We start from the raw sequence: 18,144 nt of genomic DNA, 5'->3' as shown, positions 1-18,144 counted from the left end.
TTCACTTTTAACTGTCTATTAAAGGGAGATAATCTGCCCCTTTTACAGCTATATTTTGGAGAGAGAAAAGCTGAATAAGATAATTTAATAAGGGGAGATAATCTGACCCTTTTACAGCTAGATTTTGGAGATAGGGGAGAGCTGAATTATATAATCTATTTAGGGGGATAATCTTCCCACTTTACAGCTAGATTTTGGAGATAGGGGAGAGCTGAATTATATAAAATTTATTAAGGAGAGATATTCTGCCCTCTTTTACTGCTTGACCCTTGGTAGCAGGGTAGCCCTAGGAAACTGAAGCACCTTCTTCGGCCTAAAGCAACAGTTCTTAAGGTTTTCTCTGCAGTCTTTACCATAAGGTGAGATAAGAGATTCCAGTCCTGGGTAACAGTATCTTAATTATATAAGGCACATAAAGATTCTTATCACATATTTTATTACAAAACGTGGTTCATGAGTTATTTAACAAGCACTACTTTAGATTCCTATACAAAAGTAATCATTAATGTATCACACCTAAAATAATATCAATGTCAACAAACAATGTTGTCTTCATCCATTAAATCTATATATAACACATTGAGCAAGCTGAATTCTTTACATTGCTCTATGTCTATTTCCAGACACTAAAGAGTTCACTGAAAGACAGCTGTCCACTTGATTATTTAAGGTAAAATATTGGATATTAGATCTGTCTACTGTAATTCTCCAAACAGTCTTGGTGTAAGACACACAACATATAGTGCACTAGGCCCTTCAAAGGTTTCATTGCACAATCCCATTAAGAATAGAATCCTAATAATCTGCTTCATATATTCATGTGCATCACATGATACTCATAAACACACAGTCGCTGATAGAAATTCAAGACACCACAGGTAAAAACTCTGTATTTCACTATAATCCAGGATAATCCATGTAATTGTTTATATCCAGGAAATAAAGATGAACCTATTCTAATCCATGTGATTGTTTATATCCAGGAAATAAAGATGAACCAATTCTAATCCATGTAATTGTTTATATCCAGGAAATAAAGATGAACCAATTCTAATCCATGTAATTGTTTATATCCAGGAAATAAAGATGAACCAATTCTAATCCATGTAATTGTTTATATCCAGGAAATAAAGATGAACCAATTCTAATCCATGTGATTGTTTATATCCAGGAAATAAAGATAAACCAATTATAATCCATGTGATTGTTTATATCCAGGAAATAAAGATGAACCAATTCTAATCCATGTAATTGTTTATATCCAGGAAATAAAGATGAACCAATTCTAATCCATGTAATTGTTTATATCCAGGAAATAAAGATAAACCAATTATAATCCATGTAATTGTTTATATCCAGGAAATAAAGATAAACCAATTGTAATCCATGTGATTGTTTAATATCCAGGAAATAAAGATGAACCAATTCTAATCCATGTAATTGTTTATATCCAGGAAATAAAGATAAACCAATTATAATCCATGTAATTGTTTATATCCAGGAAATAAAGATGAACTAATTATAATCCATGTGATTGTTTATATCCAGGAAATAAAGATGAACCAATTATAATCCATGTAATTGTTTATATCCAGGAAATAAAGATAAACCAATTCTAATCCATGTAATTGTTTATATCCAGGAAATAAAGATGAACCAATTCTAATCCATGTAATTGTTTATATCCAGGAAATAAAGATGAACCAATTCTAATCCATGTGATTGTTTATATCCAGGAAATAAAGATGAACCAATTCTAATCCATGTAATTGTTTATATCCAGGAAATAAAGATGAACCAATTCTAATCCATGTGATTGTTTATATCCAGGAAATAAAGATGAACCAATTCTAATCCATGTAATTGTTTATATCCAGGAAATAAAGATGAACCAATTCTAATCCATGTGATTGTTTATATCCAGGAAATAAAGATGAACCAATTCTAATCCATGTAATTGTTTATATCCAGGAAATAAAGATGAACCAATTCTAATCCATGTAATTGTTTATATCCAGGAAATAAAGATGAACCAATTCTAATCCATGTAATTGTTTATATCCAGGAAATAAAGATGAACCAATTCTAATCCATGTGATTGTTTATATCCAGGAAATAAAGATGAACCAATTCTAATCCATGTAATTGTTTATATCCAGGAAATAAAGATAAACCAATTCTAATCCATGTAATTGTTTATATCCAGGAAATAAAGATGAACCAATTCTAATCCATGTAATTGTTTATATCCAGGAAATAAAGATGAACCAATTCTAATCCATGTAATTGTTTATATCCAGGAAATAAAGATGAACCAATTCTAATCCATGTAATTGTTTATATCCAGGAAATAAAGATGAACCAATTCTAATCCATGTAATTGTTTATATCCAGGAAATAAAGATGAACCAATTCTAATCCATGTAATTGTTTATATCCAGGAAATAAAGATGAACCAATTCTAATCCATGTAATTGTTTATATCCAGGAAATAAAGATGAACCAATTCTAATCCATGTAATTGTTTATATCCAGGAAATAAAGATGAACCAATTCTAATCCATGTAATTGTTTATATCCAGGAAATAAAGATGAACCAATTCTAATCCATGTAATTGTTTATATCCAGGAAATAAAGATGAACCAATTCTAATCCATGTAATTGTTTATATCCAGGAAATAAAGATGAACCAATTCTAATCCATGTAATTGTTTATATCCAGGAAATAAAGATGAACCAATTCTAATCCATGTAATTGTTTATATCCAGGAAATAAAGATGAACCAATTCTAATCCAGAAAACTTCCTGTAATCCATTCCGATCCTGTGTGCTATGGGTTCATTCTTGTCGTACTTATTCCACTGTACTGCCCACAAATCCTGTTTTGTGTGTAATCAAACCTTTCACAATCCTGTATCTTAAGATAATCCATTCCATGTCCACCCTGTGAAATTCCATTCTCATACTGTTTAATCTTTCATTGGTTTTACAAAGAAGTCAACTAAAGTATCTCACATACAGAAGTTTTACCAGGAAATCATTCACATTTGTCGAGTGTTCTATATATTGAACCCAGCCTGTCCATTCACATTTGTCGAGTGTTCTATATATTGAACCCAGCCTGTCCATTCACATTTGTCGAGTGTTCTATATATTGAACCCAGCCTGTCCATTCACATTTGTCGAGTGTTCTATATATTGAACCCAGCCTGTCCATTCACATTTGTCGAGTGTTCTATATATTGAACCCAGCCTGCCCATTCACATTTGTCCAGTGTTCTATATATTGAACCCAGCCTGTCCATTCACAGAATTATGAGACTCGAGGATTCTAGGTTTACGTTTGAGCCGAGGTTTCGGTGCTGCGTATTTGACCTGGCTTATCTCCCTTATCGTGGTATAACCTTCACTGTTAGTCCTCTCCCTTGGCGGTACAGCCCCTATCGTGGAGTAGCCGTCACCTACTCTGTCTGAACCACTGGCGCCCCCTAGTGTAGACGTACTGGTCCTTCTGTCCGTGTTCAGTGTTGTCATACTTGTAGCAAGACTTGCACTGTCATTTGGTACTTCATCTGTAAATAAATGAAAAGCTAAAATAAATTTTGAAATATTTGGCTAAATTTGAAATAAAATGTTATGCAATGTACAATACTACTTTATTATAGTTCATCTATAGCTACGTATACATATCTCTTAGATATCTTAAAGGTACAGAAAGAATGAAATGGGACAAGAGAAGAGCTATTACATACTCATGATGTCGTTTCAAGGTCAAATGAATGACTGTACTATTTATATCTAGGTATTTTCCAGGATGAAACATTTATCAATTTTGACATTAAACGAAAACATTGGATTTTAACGGATTAAAATTTTGTGACAGTCATCCGTTATGAAACATAGACCGACTGAGGCATTTTTAATGGGAGAATCCTACCACACCTACCTGTAGGGGCCTCTGGTTCTGGTGTAGTGGAGCCACTGTCTAATGAATCTGTCTGCATCTTGGCAAAATTTATAAAAACCTGCAATAGATGATAATGTAAAACATTCAAGGCAAAGTGAACTGTTGTGAACTGCACAACATACAATAATGCAAGTTTAATTGGTTTCAAAAATTAAATTAAATCAAAGGGAATATTTGAACATATTTCTGTGTTCGTGGATTTCGTTCAGGAAATTACTTTGAAATGTTAGACAGCAGATTCTAATAAAAATAATCAAAGTTATAGGTAAAATTGGCTGTAGTCGGATTACAAGATAATTGATGAATAGACACAATCCCCATACATCCTGAGGTCAAAGTTTATACTGAAGGTATTAGCATGATGTTACGTACTTGGTCTAGTGTAGTCTGGGAGACTGAGTAATCCTCGATATTCAATCCTTCCCTGACGGCCTCTATCTCAGAGAAGATGTGAGACAGCGGTACATCTGATCCCAGCTGATATTGTAACATGTTATGATGTCTCTCCCGCAGACTGGCAGATGGAAACGTCTCCAGGATAAAGTCGTCCACGATATCCAAGTCTGGATGGTCGCCTGCTATCCTTATCACTACAATATAGCCATCTCCAAATCTGGGAACATGGAGAAAAGTCACCATATAAATATTTATAGTACAAAAATGATATCGTTGTTAAGTTACTGTATGAAAGGTAAAGCAAAACTGAATGAAAAACAAAATCACATTTGATGTCCTATAAAACAGTTGAATAGTTTACTCTGAGAGCAACTTTGAAGTCACAAATGAAGATTTTTACCTGGTTTTGAGATGCTGTATACTACCAATTCCCCTGAATCGTCCATTCACCATAATGGCCAGTCTGCTACAAAGGGCTTCACACTCCTCCATGCTGTAGTAACAATGATAAAGTCAGAGAGGACAACATGTCATCCATCCTTATTTATACTGTATACAATGATAAAGTCAGAGAGGACAACATGTCGTCCATCCTTATTTATACTGTATACAATGATAAAGTCAGAGAGGACAACATGTCGTCCATCCTAATTTATACTGTATACAATGATAAAGTCAGAGAGGACAAACATGTCGTCCATCCTTATTTATACTGTATACAATGATAAAGTCAGAGAGGACAACATGTCGTCCATCCTTATAATTTATACTGTATACAATGATAAAGTCAGAGAGGACAACATGTCGTCCATCCTAATTTATACTGTATACAATGATAAAGTCAGAGAGGACAAACATGTCGTCCATCCTTATTTATACTGTATACAATGATAAAGTCAGAGAGGACAACATGTCGTCCATCCTAATTTATACTGTATACAATGATAAAGTCAGAGAGGACAACATGTCGTCCATCCCAATTTATACTGTATACAATGATAAAGTCAGAGAGGACAACATGTCATCCATCCTTATTTATACTGTATACAATGATAAAGTCAGAGAGGACATAAAACATGTTATTTCATCTTATTATTTCTACTGAGACATTCTTTGGAGTCCCTTGGAATTCGTACATTCTACATCCACGTCAGATGTACAGATATATACCTGTGGGAATGTATGTAATTTAGAGTCCCTTGGAATTCGTACATTCTACATCCACGTCAGATGTACAGATATATACCTGTTCGAATGTATGTAATTTAGAGTCCCTTGGAATTCGTACATTCTACATTCACATCAGATGGACAGATATATACCTGTGGGAATGTATGTAATTTAGAGTCCCTTGGAATTCGTAAATTCTACATTCACATCAGATGTACAGATATATACCTGTGGGAATGTATGTAATTTAGAGTCCCTTGGAATTCGTACATTCTACATCCACGTCAGATGTACAGATATATACCTGTGGGAATGTATGTAATTTAGAGTCCCTTGGAATTCGTACATTCTACATTCACATCAGATGTACAGATATATACCTGTGGGAATGTATGTAATTTAGAGTCCCTTGGAATTCGTAAATTCTACATCCACATCAGATGTACAGATACATACCTGTGGGAAGTAAGGATGACAGAACGGCCGTCTTTAACAATATTGTTGATACAGTTCCACAAAAACCTTCGAGCTACTGGATCCATTCCAGCTGTGGGCTCGTCCTAAAAAAGGGACAACATACATGTATTTTCATCGTTTAAGGAATCAAAATGTGCTTCTGTTTACTTTGTGATTTAAGATTTATTAATCACATATTTTTATTGCTTCATTCACCAAAAAGATAAAAAAAAATCTATTTTGATTTATAACACTAGACAAATGTGTATATAATTTCATTTTTTGTCTCTATAAAGGAATCACTGTCATTTGGCTAAACGTCTTGAGTTGGAGCACTAACTGATATTTCATCCTTTGCCACTTTACCAAGGAATAAGTTGTTGATCAAATTTCAATGATATTGTACCCAGAACTCACCAGAAATATCACAGAGGGGTTGCCTATGAGAGCAATGGCTGTGGAGAGTTTACGTCGGTTTCCTCCAGAATATGTGCCCGAGGGTTTGTCAGCGTACTGTGTAAGTCCCAGCTTCGTAATGGCCCAATCAACGACCTACAAAACAGAACACCAATATTGTTACAAACGAAAACTCAGTTCAGGCATGTACTTGAAACCTGTTGACTCAAAATAGCTCAAAATTCTGTTTGAGTTGAAGAAGTTCTGTTTTTCCAATAAGAATACTGCTGTCAGGAAGATTGTTTATCAAGTCAACCAGAAGGACTTTTTTTAATCAAATTACGGATGAGTGGAAAGTTTTCCGATGGTCCTTTGAATTTGGAGATAATGAGTTCCAACAGTATAAATGAGGCTACATTATCACCATATCTCCTACTCACATCTTTGATATCTGATGAGGGGATCCCTTTTATCTTGGCGAAGAAACACAGAACTTCCCTGGCTGTCATTAGTGGGTCGAAGGCATCAAACTGGGGACAGTACCCGATGCTGCGTCGAACCTCCTTCACCGCCGTTACAATACTACAATAATCATAAAATGTACAAGTTTTAACTTCAAGAACTTCTGTAAGGTATAAATGCCTCTAAGTCAAATTGGGATAAGATACAAAAGGACAGACTTGGATAAAGCTTCAATTTGCTTCATGGTCATAAAAAGTTATCATAAGCTGAAGTTCACAATATCAGAAATAAAAACTGCAATTCAGTCAGGTGATTTGGTCAGAGCAAAAGAAAAGCTGATTAAGGAATCACAAAGTTACACCATGAATGAGAGAAAGCTGAAGGGTGACAGACCTGAATCCATTGATAAAAGCATTGCCATGTGTCATTCCCAGATATCCTGTCAACATTTTAAAGGTCGTGGTCTTTCCTGCTCCATTGACACCCAGCAGTCCGAAACACTGACCCTTAGGGACTCCCAAACACAGTCTGTCCACGGCAACATGGCGCCCCTTCCCTCCTGGGACCTTGTACACCTGCAAATGATCAAAACACATTCTAAAGATTTGGAAACTAACATTGCCAACTTTTCTAATATCTCAACTAATCCAACAACAATCTACATCATACTAAAGATGATAATGATATTGGAAGTTGATAAGATTTTCTTATTAGTTATATGCATGAATGTAAAGTTTGAAGCTGAATACAAATATTTGCTTTACCTTGGTGAGGTTGTCTATGCGTACAATATCATTCTCGCCATCCTCTGACAGGACACGAGCCCGCTCCCTAGCTACATCCTCATCCTCGTCCTCCACGTCTCCCTCGGGGGTCGGGCCAACCCTGTACAGTAAGATAACAGCTCTTATTAGGACATACCAACAAGGCAGTATAGATATAAAATAATATTATACTCTGTTTGATAAATAACACGTTTGATTTTTTTTAATTATAGTACACAATGAAAGTTAAAATGTAAGGAAGACCATGACAAAGTCATGCTTGTGTATTCCCAATAGAATCTGTAGAGTACTTACTTCTGATGAATGAAGAAGTTATGTTAGGTAGCCATATAGTGTACTTACTTCTGATGAATGAAGAAGTTATGTTAGGTAGCCATATAGTGTACTTACTTCTGATGAATGAAGAAGTTATGTTAGGTAGCCATATAGTGTACTTACTTCTGATGAATGAAGAAGTTATGTTCTATGAGCAGGTTTAGCAGGAAGAACACAAGGCCACACAGAAACATGGAGAAGAGGTTCTTTCCCACCTGTCCCCATTGTAGTGGGTTTACAATGCCATCAAGGTCTGTAACACAGGTTTAGTTTTATTATTATTTTATTACAAGCTAACCGATACTTACATTTATATTATCATTGGCTTCTTATGTAAAATACATGTTTTCGTTTAAATATCACAAAGTGTCAATCTAATTAAAATTAGAACTTCTATGTCGCTCTCCGTACCGTCCGCTCGTAGAAGCGGACGGTACGGAGAGCGACATAGAAGTTCTAATTTTAATTAGATTGCACATACAGTGTACATAACAATAATGACAATCAAAAAGCTAATCTAATTTTATAATATATACATATAATTCATTTTTCACAAAAAATAATACGGGCAGCCACTTGAAACGTCATGATATACACGTGCATATCAAAAGGTCTCCAATACTTTTAATGACATACGTATCAAATTGCTAGTAAACGTTTCTGTCATAATTTGCGTGCCCCTGTGTTTTAGCTGAGGTGACCAAGATTGCATTTTACAGTCTCGGAATAGCAGTTGAGACTGCTTGTTTTACACATGTTCATAGAAATTTAACTGTCGAAAACAGATATATCTAGATTTAATATCCCATGAAAAGTTACATAATATAAGACCACGATCGAGAGCATCGTGGGTAGCGATAGGCCAAGGAAATCTCCTTGCGGGCGGTGTATGGGATTTGCAAATTGTTTAGTCTAGATGATATTAAAGTTTATTCTAATTACTGGTTTATGTAAATAATGAATGTACTTGCAATATTTTCAACGTTGGACATTTTTGTTTTGCTATAATTAATAGCGATACTGCTATTGTTTGTGCGATGAGATGAGAGGAGGAGGTTTTGCCGAGTCATCTCGGTTTTCCCTGTCGACACCAAAATAAAACTTGTATTGTAAGATAGTGACCATGTATTCTGTTTATCCTGTAACTTTTTCATTATACATACAGAAGATGGTATTCAAAACGAAAGCAAATTGTCTGTTATTTACACGATTTCGCTCAAAGCGAAACGCTTCTTTGATGATCAAGAAAAGTTGCATTCACTTAACCAAATGAGTGTGTAGTCCTTTTTACTACCGTGGGAAATATGTAAGCGACGTCATTCCGGTGTTTGTGACGTCACTGTTTGGCAGGACTGACTGCCATTTCATTCACTCCTACTAAAAGTGACGTCACTGGAATGTTGGGGATCAAGTCAACAAATTTAGAAATTGAATCAAACGAAAGAAATTAAACATTTATTTACTGACATCGTAATATTTTCCTATTGCAACTATTACAGGAAATTCTTATTATCCAATATCGGGTTTTGTGCCCGACTAATGTCGATATTAGAGCTGAAAATACATTGTTTCTTGATATTATTCCGATTCTTTTGTTGATTTTAAATTCGTAAAATGAACTTAACCCGCGAAGGGCGTCAGAACGCTTGTTTTCAACTTGAATAAACACCGTAGTGATAAAGACCTTCCAAGTGAAAATTTGCATCAGGGAAATAGGGACACAAAAAGACGATTTTCTCCAAAAGTGAGTAAGTTACACTACATTAATTTTGCTGGAACACTTAAAAAATCGTTCTGATTTCAGAACAATTGGAATTTTGAAGATACCTCTTACAGTATTTTTATTATTATTATTATTATATATAATGTAAGTTAATCATGTTAGTGCACTTCTTTGAAGATCGAATGAAGACATCTCTAAAGTAACAACACTAAATAATGATACAATTAAAATGATTAAGTTTCCCTCACTTAGATTTTTTTACATGGTGTGATCATCCACTGCCTAAAATAGTAAAGGAAAAAGCCCACCCAAGTTTTTCTTAAATTTAGGTTGAATGTAAAATATAGGTCACAGCGACCTGATTCTGGTATGCAACACACCACCTCACCCAGAAGGACACATATACCAAGTTTAAAGTTTCAGAACATTATGACATGCGGTGGGAGACTAATAAAGATACCAGTAAAATCACACAATTACAGGGTTGTAAATCATCATTTCAGAGTTCACTCACCAAACTTTTTGAATGCTGTAGTGTAGACTTGTGACCTGGAAAGTTCCAACAGTCCCTGGCCGAGACAGAACTGGGGCAGGATCAGCAACACTTGTTTTAGAATGTCATTCACTTCTCCCAGAGCCTGAAATCATACACCGATGTCAGATGGAAATCATACTCACTCATCTAATTTACTATCAGAAATGTACATGTTAGTAAATCGCTTACATTAATACTTCTTTGAATTCCATATTTTCAAAGTTTCTTAACTAATTTGCCCATAAACTTTTATAATGGACTGGTCTAGTCTTTGATTTAGAAGAGTCTAAATGCGTCTTCAGGGGTGAATACCAGTTAAACCATCACATCATATCTATTCCTAGCCATGGGCCTTTTATATACAGTTCAATGAAGTTAAGACAAGAAGAAATGACTTTGACATATTCTGAACAGCTGGTTGCCTTACCGGATCATCGTCAGCTAAAAACTCCAAAATAAATGTGGCCAGTGTTGAGGTTGTGCCAAGGAAGATATTCACTGACTTCAGCGTTACCATGGCGGTACTGGGCACTCGAAACAAGCGAGAAAATGGATACATCAAAGGAATCATTGCCCAACTGTTGTAAAATAAGGATTGATATGTTATAAGCGTTGGCAATACTATAGAACAGACATACATTTGTACTTTAAATAATATGTGTAGTTACTGTGAAATTATATATTTTTGTTCTTTGGTGGTTTTCTCAAAAGCTACCATTACCTAAGAACAATGAATTATAGAATTTAAAAAGATATCTTACAAAATGCATAAAATTTTAACTCTTTACTACCAGATAAATAGATCTATAGTCGTGATGATCAAGGATTTTCATTAAATCAGTGAAAAATAAAGCCAAACAGAAATAATATTTTTACACTCTACTCTTCTGACTCAAACTTGTACTGATACAAGTATAATTTACGATCATCCTTATCGATCAGCCACTGTGACAATTGCTGACATCTCGACTGTACATACCCATACATCACAAGTAGCAGTAACAGTGCTGGGAAGTTAGTTTTACCAACATAGGCTTCTCTTTGAAATGCCACAAAGATACATATACTGAGGGCTGATGACACAAGGTAATTCAGCTGAAACAGAAATAGGTATTGAATAGTGGACTGATGTGTTAATGGGAGAAGTATGTTACGACTTCATTAAAACTGACCACCTAAAGGACAAAAAAGCCTTATGTCAAAGTGGTCTTTATACACATTGCATTAGATTGATACAGCAAGAAAGGGGTTTTAGTATTGCCCAACTTTAGCCTTAAACAAAGCAGAATGTGGCACCTTTATGACATGGCTACCTTTTTAATTTGTTTTAATTATTCCGGGACATCAGTGACTTACCATGTCCCATGTGAAGTTTCCTATCCAGTAGATGGACGGGTGGATACCACTCACAAACTGTAAATGTTTCGAGTCCAATATTCGCTCTTCGATTAGAATCATGACAAAGCTTGCTGGTATGAAGGACATCGCGAAGATCACACACGTAGAAATGATGATATCTGTTTTACTGGTGGCTCTGTAGAACAAACATGCCGTTAGTTAACTGATGCCATACAAATAAGTAATAAGGTGTTATGAACTCTTTAAAGACCTGATTTTAATTATCAAACAATTTATAATGATCATAATTATGTAACAGGAGAGGAAAGCATCAAACCTGGAATATTTGACCTCTTGACACTTACTACAGTATTTAGCTTAGTCCCATTATGATACATTTTCTTTTTGACAAAATGTATCAGGATATTATTTATTAAGTATTGGAGACTTCTTCTTTCCATACACAAGTGACAAACAATTGATAACACCCAGTAACAAGGTGTGAAACTTACGAGGCTCCATCTCGTGACTGTTTCATCGTCAGGTTCATTGGATGGTTAATGGTCGAGATACCATATTTGCTGGGATCCTGGCCCGGCTTAAGCTTGCTCCGGAGTATGACGTTGTTCATCACGTTCATGTAGATCACCACTGCTGGCCATCCTTTGTTGTTGTACCACACCTGTACAGGTAAATATAATAATGGCTTCATAAACAACTATAGATATACCACACCTGTACAGGAAACATAATGATGGCTTCATAAACAACTATACATATACCACACCTGTACAGGTAAATATAATGATGGCTTCATAAACAACTATAGATATACCACACCTGTACAGGTAAATATAATAATGGCTTCATAAACAACTATAGATATACCACACCTGTACAGGAAACATAATGATGGCTTCATAAACAACTATAGATATACCACACCTGTACAGGAAACATAATGATGGCTTCATAAACAACTATAGATATACCACACCTGTACAGGTAAATATAATAATGGCTTCATAAACAACTATAGATATACCACACCTGTACAGGAAACATAATGATGGCTTCATAAACAACTATATATATACCACACCTGTACAGGTAAATATAATAATGGCTTCATAAACAACTATAGATATACCACACCTGTACAGGTAAATATAATAATGGCTTCATAAACAACTATATATATACCACACCTGTACAGGTAAATATAATAATGGCTTCATAAACAACTATACATATACCACACCTGTACAGGTAAATATAATGATGGCTTCATAAACAACTATAGATATACCACACCTGTACAGGTAAATATAATAATGGCTTCATAAACAACTATAGATATACCACACCTGTACAGGAAACATAATGATGGCTTCATAAACAACTATATATATACCACACCTGTACAGGTAAATATAATAATGGCTTCATAAACAACTATAGATATACCACACCTGTACAGGAAACATAATGATGGCTTCATAAACAACTATAGATATACCACACCTGTACAGGTAAATATAATAATGGCTTCATAAACAACTATAGATATACCACACCTGTAAAGGAAACATAATGATGGCTTCATAAACAACTATATATATACCACACCTGTACAGGTAAATATAATAATGGCTTCATAAACAACTATATATATACCACACCTGTACAGGAAACATAATGATGGCTTCATAAACAACTATATAAATACCACACCTGTACAGGTAAATATAATAATGGCTTCATAAACAACTATAGATATACCACACCTGTACAGGAAACATAATGATGGCTTCATAAACAACTATACATATACCACACCTGTACAGGAAACATAATGATGGCTTCATAAACAACTATAGATATACCACACCTGTACAGGAAACATAATGATGGCTTCATAAACAACTATACATATACCACACCTGTACAGGAAACATAATGATGGCTTCATAAACAACTATAAATACACGTCACCTGAACAGGTATTCCAAAAATTAATAAATATAATAAAGATAAATAAAATCTCACAGAAATTCTAGAAACCTTGTAAAGAATATATACATGAGCACTGAAATGCTTTCGTCGGCAGTTATGAGATTATGAATGCCATCAGGACAACAGAAAATTCAACATGAATACATAGGACTGTTGTATGTATGTTATGGTATTATGGCGGTACAAAAGACTACTATTACTATAAATATATATTTATTGTAGTGATCACTACTAACAAATTTACTCCATACTATCAGGTTCACTTTACTGGTCATATATAAGCCAGAGTTTGTGTGTATAGCCTACCTTGGAGATGTTGTGAACGGCCACGCGGCCCATGATGGAGTTGATACCACCAAGGACGTTCTGGAAACTAATGTTCGACTGTCTGCTGACCTCTCGTAGTGTGTTAAATATCTGTTTTATATGGTCAGTGTTGAACTGGGCCCACTTAGATTTCATTCCAAACGACAGACCCCCGTACCTGGTAAAACACAGAAACCATGTATTTATTTGCATGAACATTTTGAGTTTGAATTTTACTGTAAACAAAGTCACCTTTTTTACCATTACCTGCATTTTCCGAGTCCTATTCAATTCAATGAATTACCTGTGTTTTCTATGTCAAAGTCAATCTAACTACTCATTATTTATAAACATACCTGCGTTTTCTGTAACTCCTCACAGTTTTCACCAACCAGTCAGTGATGTTCCTGTCTGTCAGATCGTACAGGTAGTCAGAGGTAGGTAGCATGCGTTTCCTTGGCACTGGACCTCCCGCACCTGTCACAAAGGTCAACATTAATTACACTGATGAATGAACTCTAACAGAACAGAAGAGTTCATATTTTACTTTACATTTTAAGAACCTCTTAAGACTTCAAAATTGGATTAAGTAAACATAGTTCTGACATATTTTACAACCATTTTCCAGTCATTTAAGGGAATACAATGTATTGGAAATGGAGGAAAGTGTAAAGTGAACTATCTACTACAAATAATACCAAAACATTGTAACTTAAAAGATAGATGTTATATGAAAGGGCACAAAGCAAAATGTCAGACATTCAGCCAGTCTCCCATAGAAAGATTTTCTATCACAACAAACACACCATACCTGCTGGACACTGCTGGACACCTGAAGAACAGGAACAGTTGACGTTGTCCGCCTTGTTCCAGTTTTCTGCCTCCGTCCATATCGACTTGGTGTCTGATTCCTCACATGGAAAACCACTGGGGAAATGAAGAATTGTCAGCTAATTTAGCAATAGCATTGCAGATAATGCATTAACGAACTTAAAGGATGACATAAATTGGTTTTTGAACATCTTTGGCTGTAACTGCTGTAAGGACTAAGATAGGAGCTAGGCCACGTGAGGCCTCTAGGGTTTGTGATGGGTCCCCAAATTGTGATTAAGTGAGGACTTCTGATTTATGCCAGTTTATAATTGAATCATTTGGTGTTTTGTGTTTCCAACTTTTCCAACATTTCAACTTACCAACTTCACTCAACAATCTGTTACAAGCAGATTTGATAGGTAATAATCATTCAAAGCCCCTGAAACTTCATGTAGACAGCTAGTTTCTGTATTTGACTTACTCTATAGAGTAGACGTCTGGATCCATACACCGGTTCCCCACACCGTACCTCGACAACAACGTTCTCACCGACTCCTCAGTAAACTTGGTTCCTTTAGCATCATTACTACAACATAGATACACACATTGTCTAAACTTTGTTTATAAAGTAATTACATCATTACTACAACATAGATACACACAATGTCTAAACTTTATAAAGTAATTACATCATTACTACAACATAGATACACACAATGTCTAAACTTTATAAAGTAATTACATCATTACTACAACATAGATACACACATTGTCTAAACTTTGTTTGTAAAGTAATTACATCATTACTACAACATAGATACACACATTGTCTAAACTTTATAAAGTAATTACATCATTACTACAACATAGATACACACATTGTCTAAACTTTATAAAGTAATTACATCATTACTACAACATAGATACACACATTGTCTAAACTTTATAAAGTAATTACATCATTACTACAACATAGATACACACAATGTCTAAACTTTGTTTATAAAGTAATTACATCATTACTACAACATAGATACACACATTGTCTAAACTTTATAAAGTAATTACATCATTACTACAACATAGATACACACATTGTCTAAACTTTATAAAGTAATTACATCATTACTACAACATAGATACACACAATGTCTAAACTTTATAAAGTAATTACATCATTACTACAACATAGATACACACATTGTCTAAACTTTATAAAGTAATTACATCATTACTACAACATAGATACACACAATGTCTAAACTTTGTTTGTAAAGTAATTACATCATTACTACAACATAGATACACACATTGTCTAAACTTTATAAAGTAATTACATCATTACTACAACATAGATACACACAATGTCTAAACTTTATAAAGTAATTACATCATTACTACAACATAGATACACACAATGTCTAAACTTTGTTTATAAAGTAATTACATCATTACTACAACATAGATACACACATTGTCTAAACTTTATAAAGTAATTAAGTAATTACATCATTACTACAACATAGATACACACAATGTCTAAACTTTGTTTATAAAGTAATTACATCATTACTACAACATAGATACAACAATGTCTAAACTTGTTTACATATATACACAGTAACGTAATACATCATTGTCTAAACTTTATAAAGTAATTACATATCATCTTACTACAACATAGATACACACATTGTCCTAAACTTTATAAAGTAATTACATCATTACTACAACATAGATACACACAATGTCTAAACTTTATAAAGTAATTACATCATTACTACAACATAGATACACACATTGTCTAGATAAACTTTGTTTGTAAAAGTAATTACATCATTACTACAACATAGATACACACATTGTCTAAACTTTGTTTATAAAGTAATTACATCATTACTACAACATAGATACACACATTGTCTAAACTTTATAAAGTAATTACATCATTACTACAACATAGATACACACATTGTCTAAACTTTATAAAAGTAATTACATCATTAACTACAACATAGATACACACAATGTCTAAACTTTGTTTATAAAGTAATTACATCATTACTACAACATAGATACACACATTGTCTAAACTTTATAAAGTAATTACATCATTACTACAACATAGATACACACATTGTCTAAACTTTATAAAGTAATTACATCATTACTACAACATAGATACACACAATGTCTAAACTTTGTTTATAAAGTAATTACATCATTACTACAACATAGATACACACAATGTCTAAACTTTATAAAGTAATTACATATCATTACTACAACATAGATACACACATTGTCTAAACTTTATAAAGTAATTACATCATTACTACAACATAGATACACACAATGTCTAAACTTTGTTTATAAAGTAATTACATCATTACTACAACATAGATACACACATTGTCTAAACTTTATAAAGTAATTACATCATTACTACAACATAGATACACACAATGTCTAAACTTTATAAAGTAATTACATCATTACTACAACATAGATACACACAATGTCTAAACTTTGTTTATAAAGTAATTACATCATTACTACAACATAGATACACACATTGTCTAAACTTTATAAAGTAATTACATCATTACTACAACATGGATACACACAATGTCTAAACTTTATAAAGTAATTACATCATTACTACAACATAGATACACACAATGTCTAAACTTTATAAAGTAATTACATCATTACTACAACATGATACACACAATGTCTAAACTTTATAAAGTAATTACATCATTACTACAACATAGATACACACAATGTCTAAACTTTATAAGTAATTACATCATTACTACAACATAGATACACACATTGTCTAAACTTTGTTTATAAAGTAATTACATCATTACTACAACATAGATACACACAATGTCTAAACTTTATAAAGTAATTACATATCATTACTACAACACATAGATACACACATTGTCTAAACTTTGTTTATAAAGTAATTACATCATTACTACAACATAGATACACACATTGTCTAAACTTTATAAAGTAATTACATCATTACTACAACATAGATACACACAATTGTCTAAACTTTATAAAGTAATTACATCATTACTACAACATAGATACACACATTGTCTAAACTTTTTTATAAAGTAATTACATCATTACTACAACATAGATACACACATTGTCTAAACTTTGTTTGTAAAGTAATTACATCATTACTACAACATAGATACACACATTGTCTAAACTTTATAAAGTAATTACATCATTACTACAACATAGATACACACAATGTCTAAACTTTGTTTGTAAAGTAATTACATCATTACTACAACTAGATACACACATTGTCTAAACTTTATAAAGTAATTACATCATTACTACAACATAGATACACACAATGTCTAAACTTTATAAAGTAATTACATCATTACTACAACATAGATACACACAATGTCTAAACTTTGTTTATA

The 18,144-nt window shown here is 33.5% G+C and overlaps 1 protein-coding gene across 1 annotated transcript in view; it reads right to left on the bottom strand.

Moving 5' to 3' along the window:
- Positions 1-419: 419 nt before the first annotated feature.
- The window catches only part of LOC138326015 (phospholipid-transporting ATPase ABCA1-like), a 47,118-nt gene continuing 29,393 nt past the window's right edge, over positions 420-18,144 (bottom strand). Inside the window, exons 30-48 of the mRNA XM_069272109.1 lie at positions 15,162-15,266; positions 14,679-14,794; positions 14,224-14,344; positions 13,868-14,045; positions 12,058-12,227; positions 11,564-11,741; positions 11,187-11,302; positions 10,635-10,785; positions 10,187-10,310; positions 8,073-8,202; positions 7,614-7,734; positions 7,243-7,424; positions 6,828-6,969; positions 6,409-6,543; positions 5,992-6,095; positions 4,766-4,858; positions 4,342-4,582; positions 3,949-4,027; positions 420-3,574 (exon numbers count right to left, since the gene is read on the bottom strand). Coding sequence (XP_069128210.1) covers positions 3,282-3,574; positions 3,949-4,027; positions 4,342-4,582; positions 4,766-4,858; positions 5,992-6,095; positions 6,409-6,543; positions 6,828-6,969; positions 7,243-7,424; positions 7,614-7,734; positions 8,073-8,202; positions 10,187-10,310; positions 10,635-10,785; positions 11,187-11,302; positions 11,564-11,741; positions 12,058-12,227; positions 13,868-14,045; positions 14,224-14,344; positions 14,679-14,794; positions 15,162-15,266 — 2,779 coding nt within the window. The 3' untranslated portion in view covers positions 420-3,281. The remainder of the gene's footprint in view (positions 3,575-3,948; positions 4,028-4,341; positions 4,583-4,765; positions 4,859-5,991; positions 6,096-6,408; positions 6,544-6,827; positions 6,970-7,242; positions 7,425-7,613; positions 7,735-8,072; positions 8,203-10,186; positions 10,311-10,634; positions 10,786-11,186; positions 11,303-11,563; positions 11,742-12,057; positions 12,228-13,867; positions 14,046-14,223; positions 14,345-14,678; positions 14,795-15,161; positions 15,267-18,144) is intronic.

This window comes from Argopecten irradians, chromosome 6 (assembly GCF_041381155.1).
Source record: "Argopecten irradians isolate NY chromosome 6, Ai_NY, whole genome shotgun sequence".
Lineage (NCBI taxonomy): Eukaryota > Metazoa > Mollusca > Bivalvia > Pectinida > Pectinidae > Argopecten > Argopecten irradians.
This window is presented reverse-complemented; position numbering and strand designations above follow the sequence as displayed.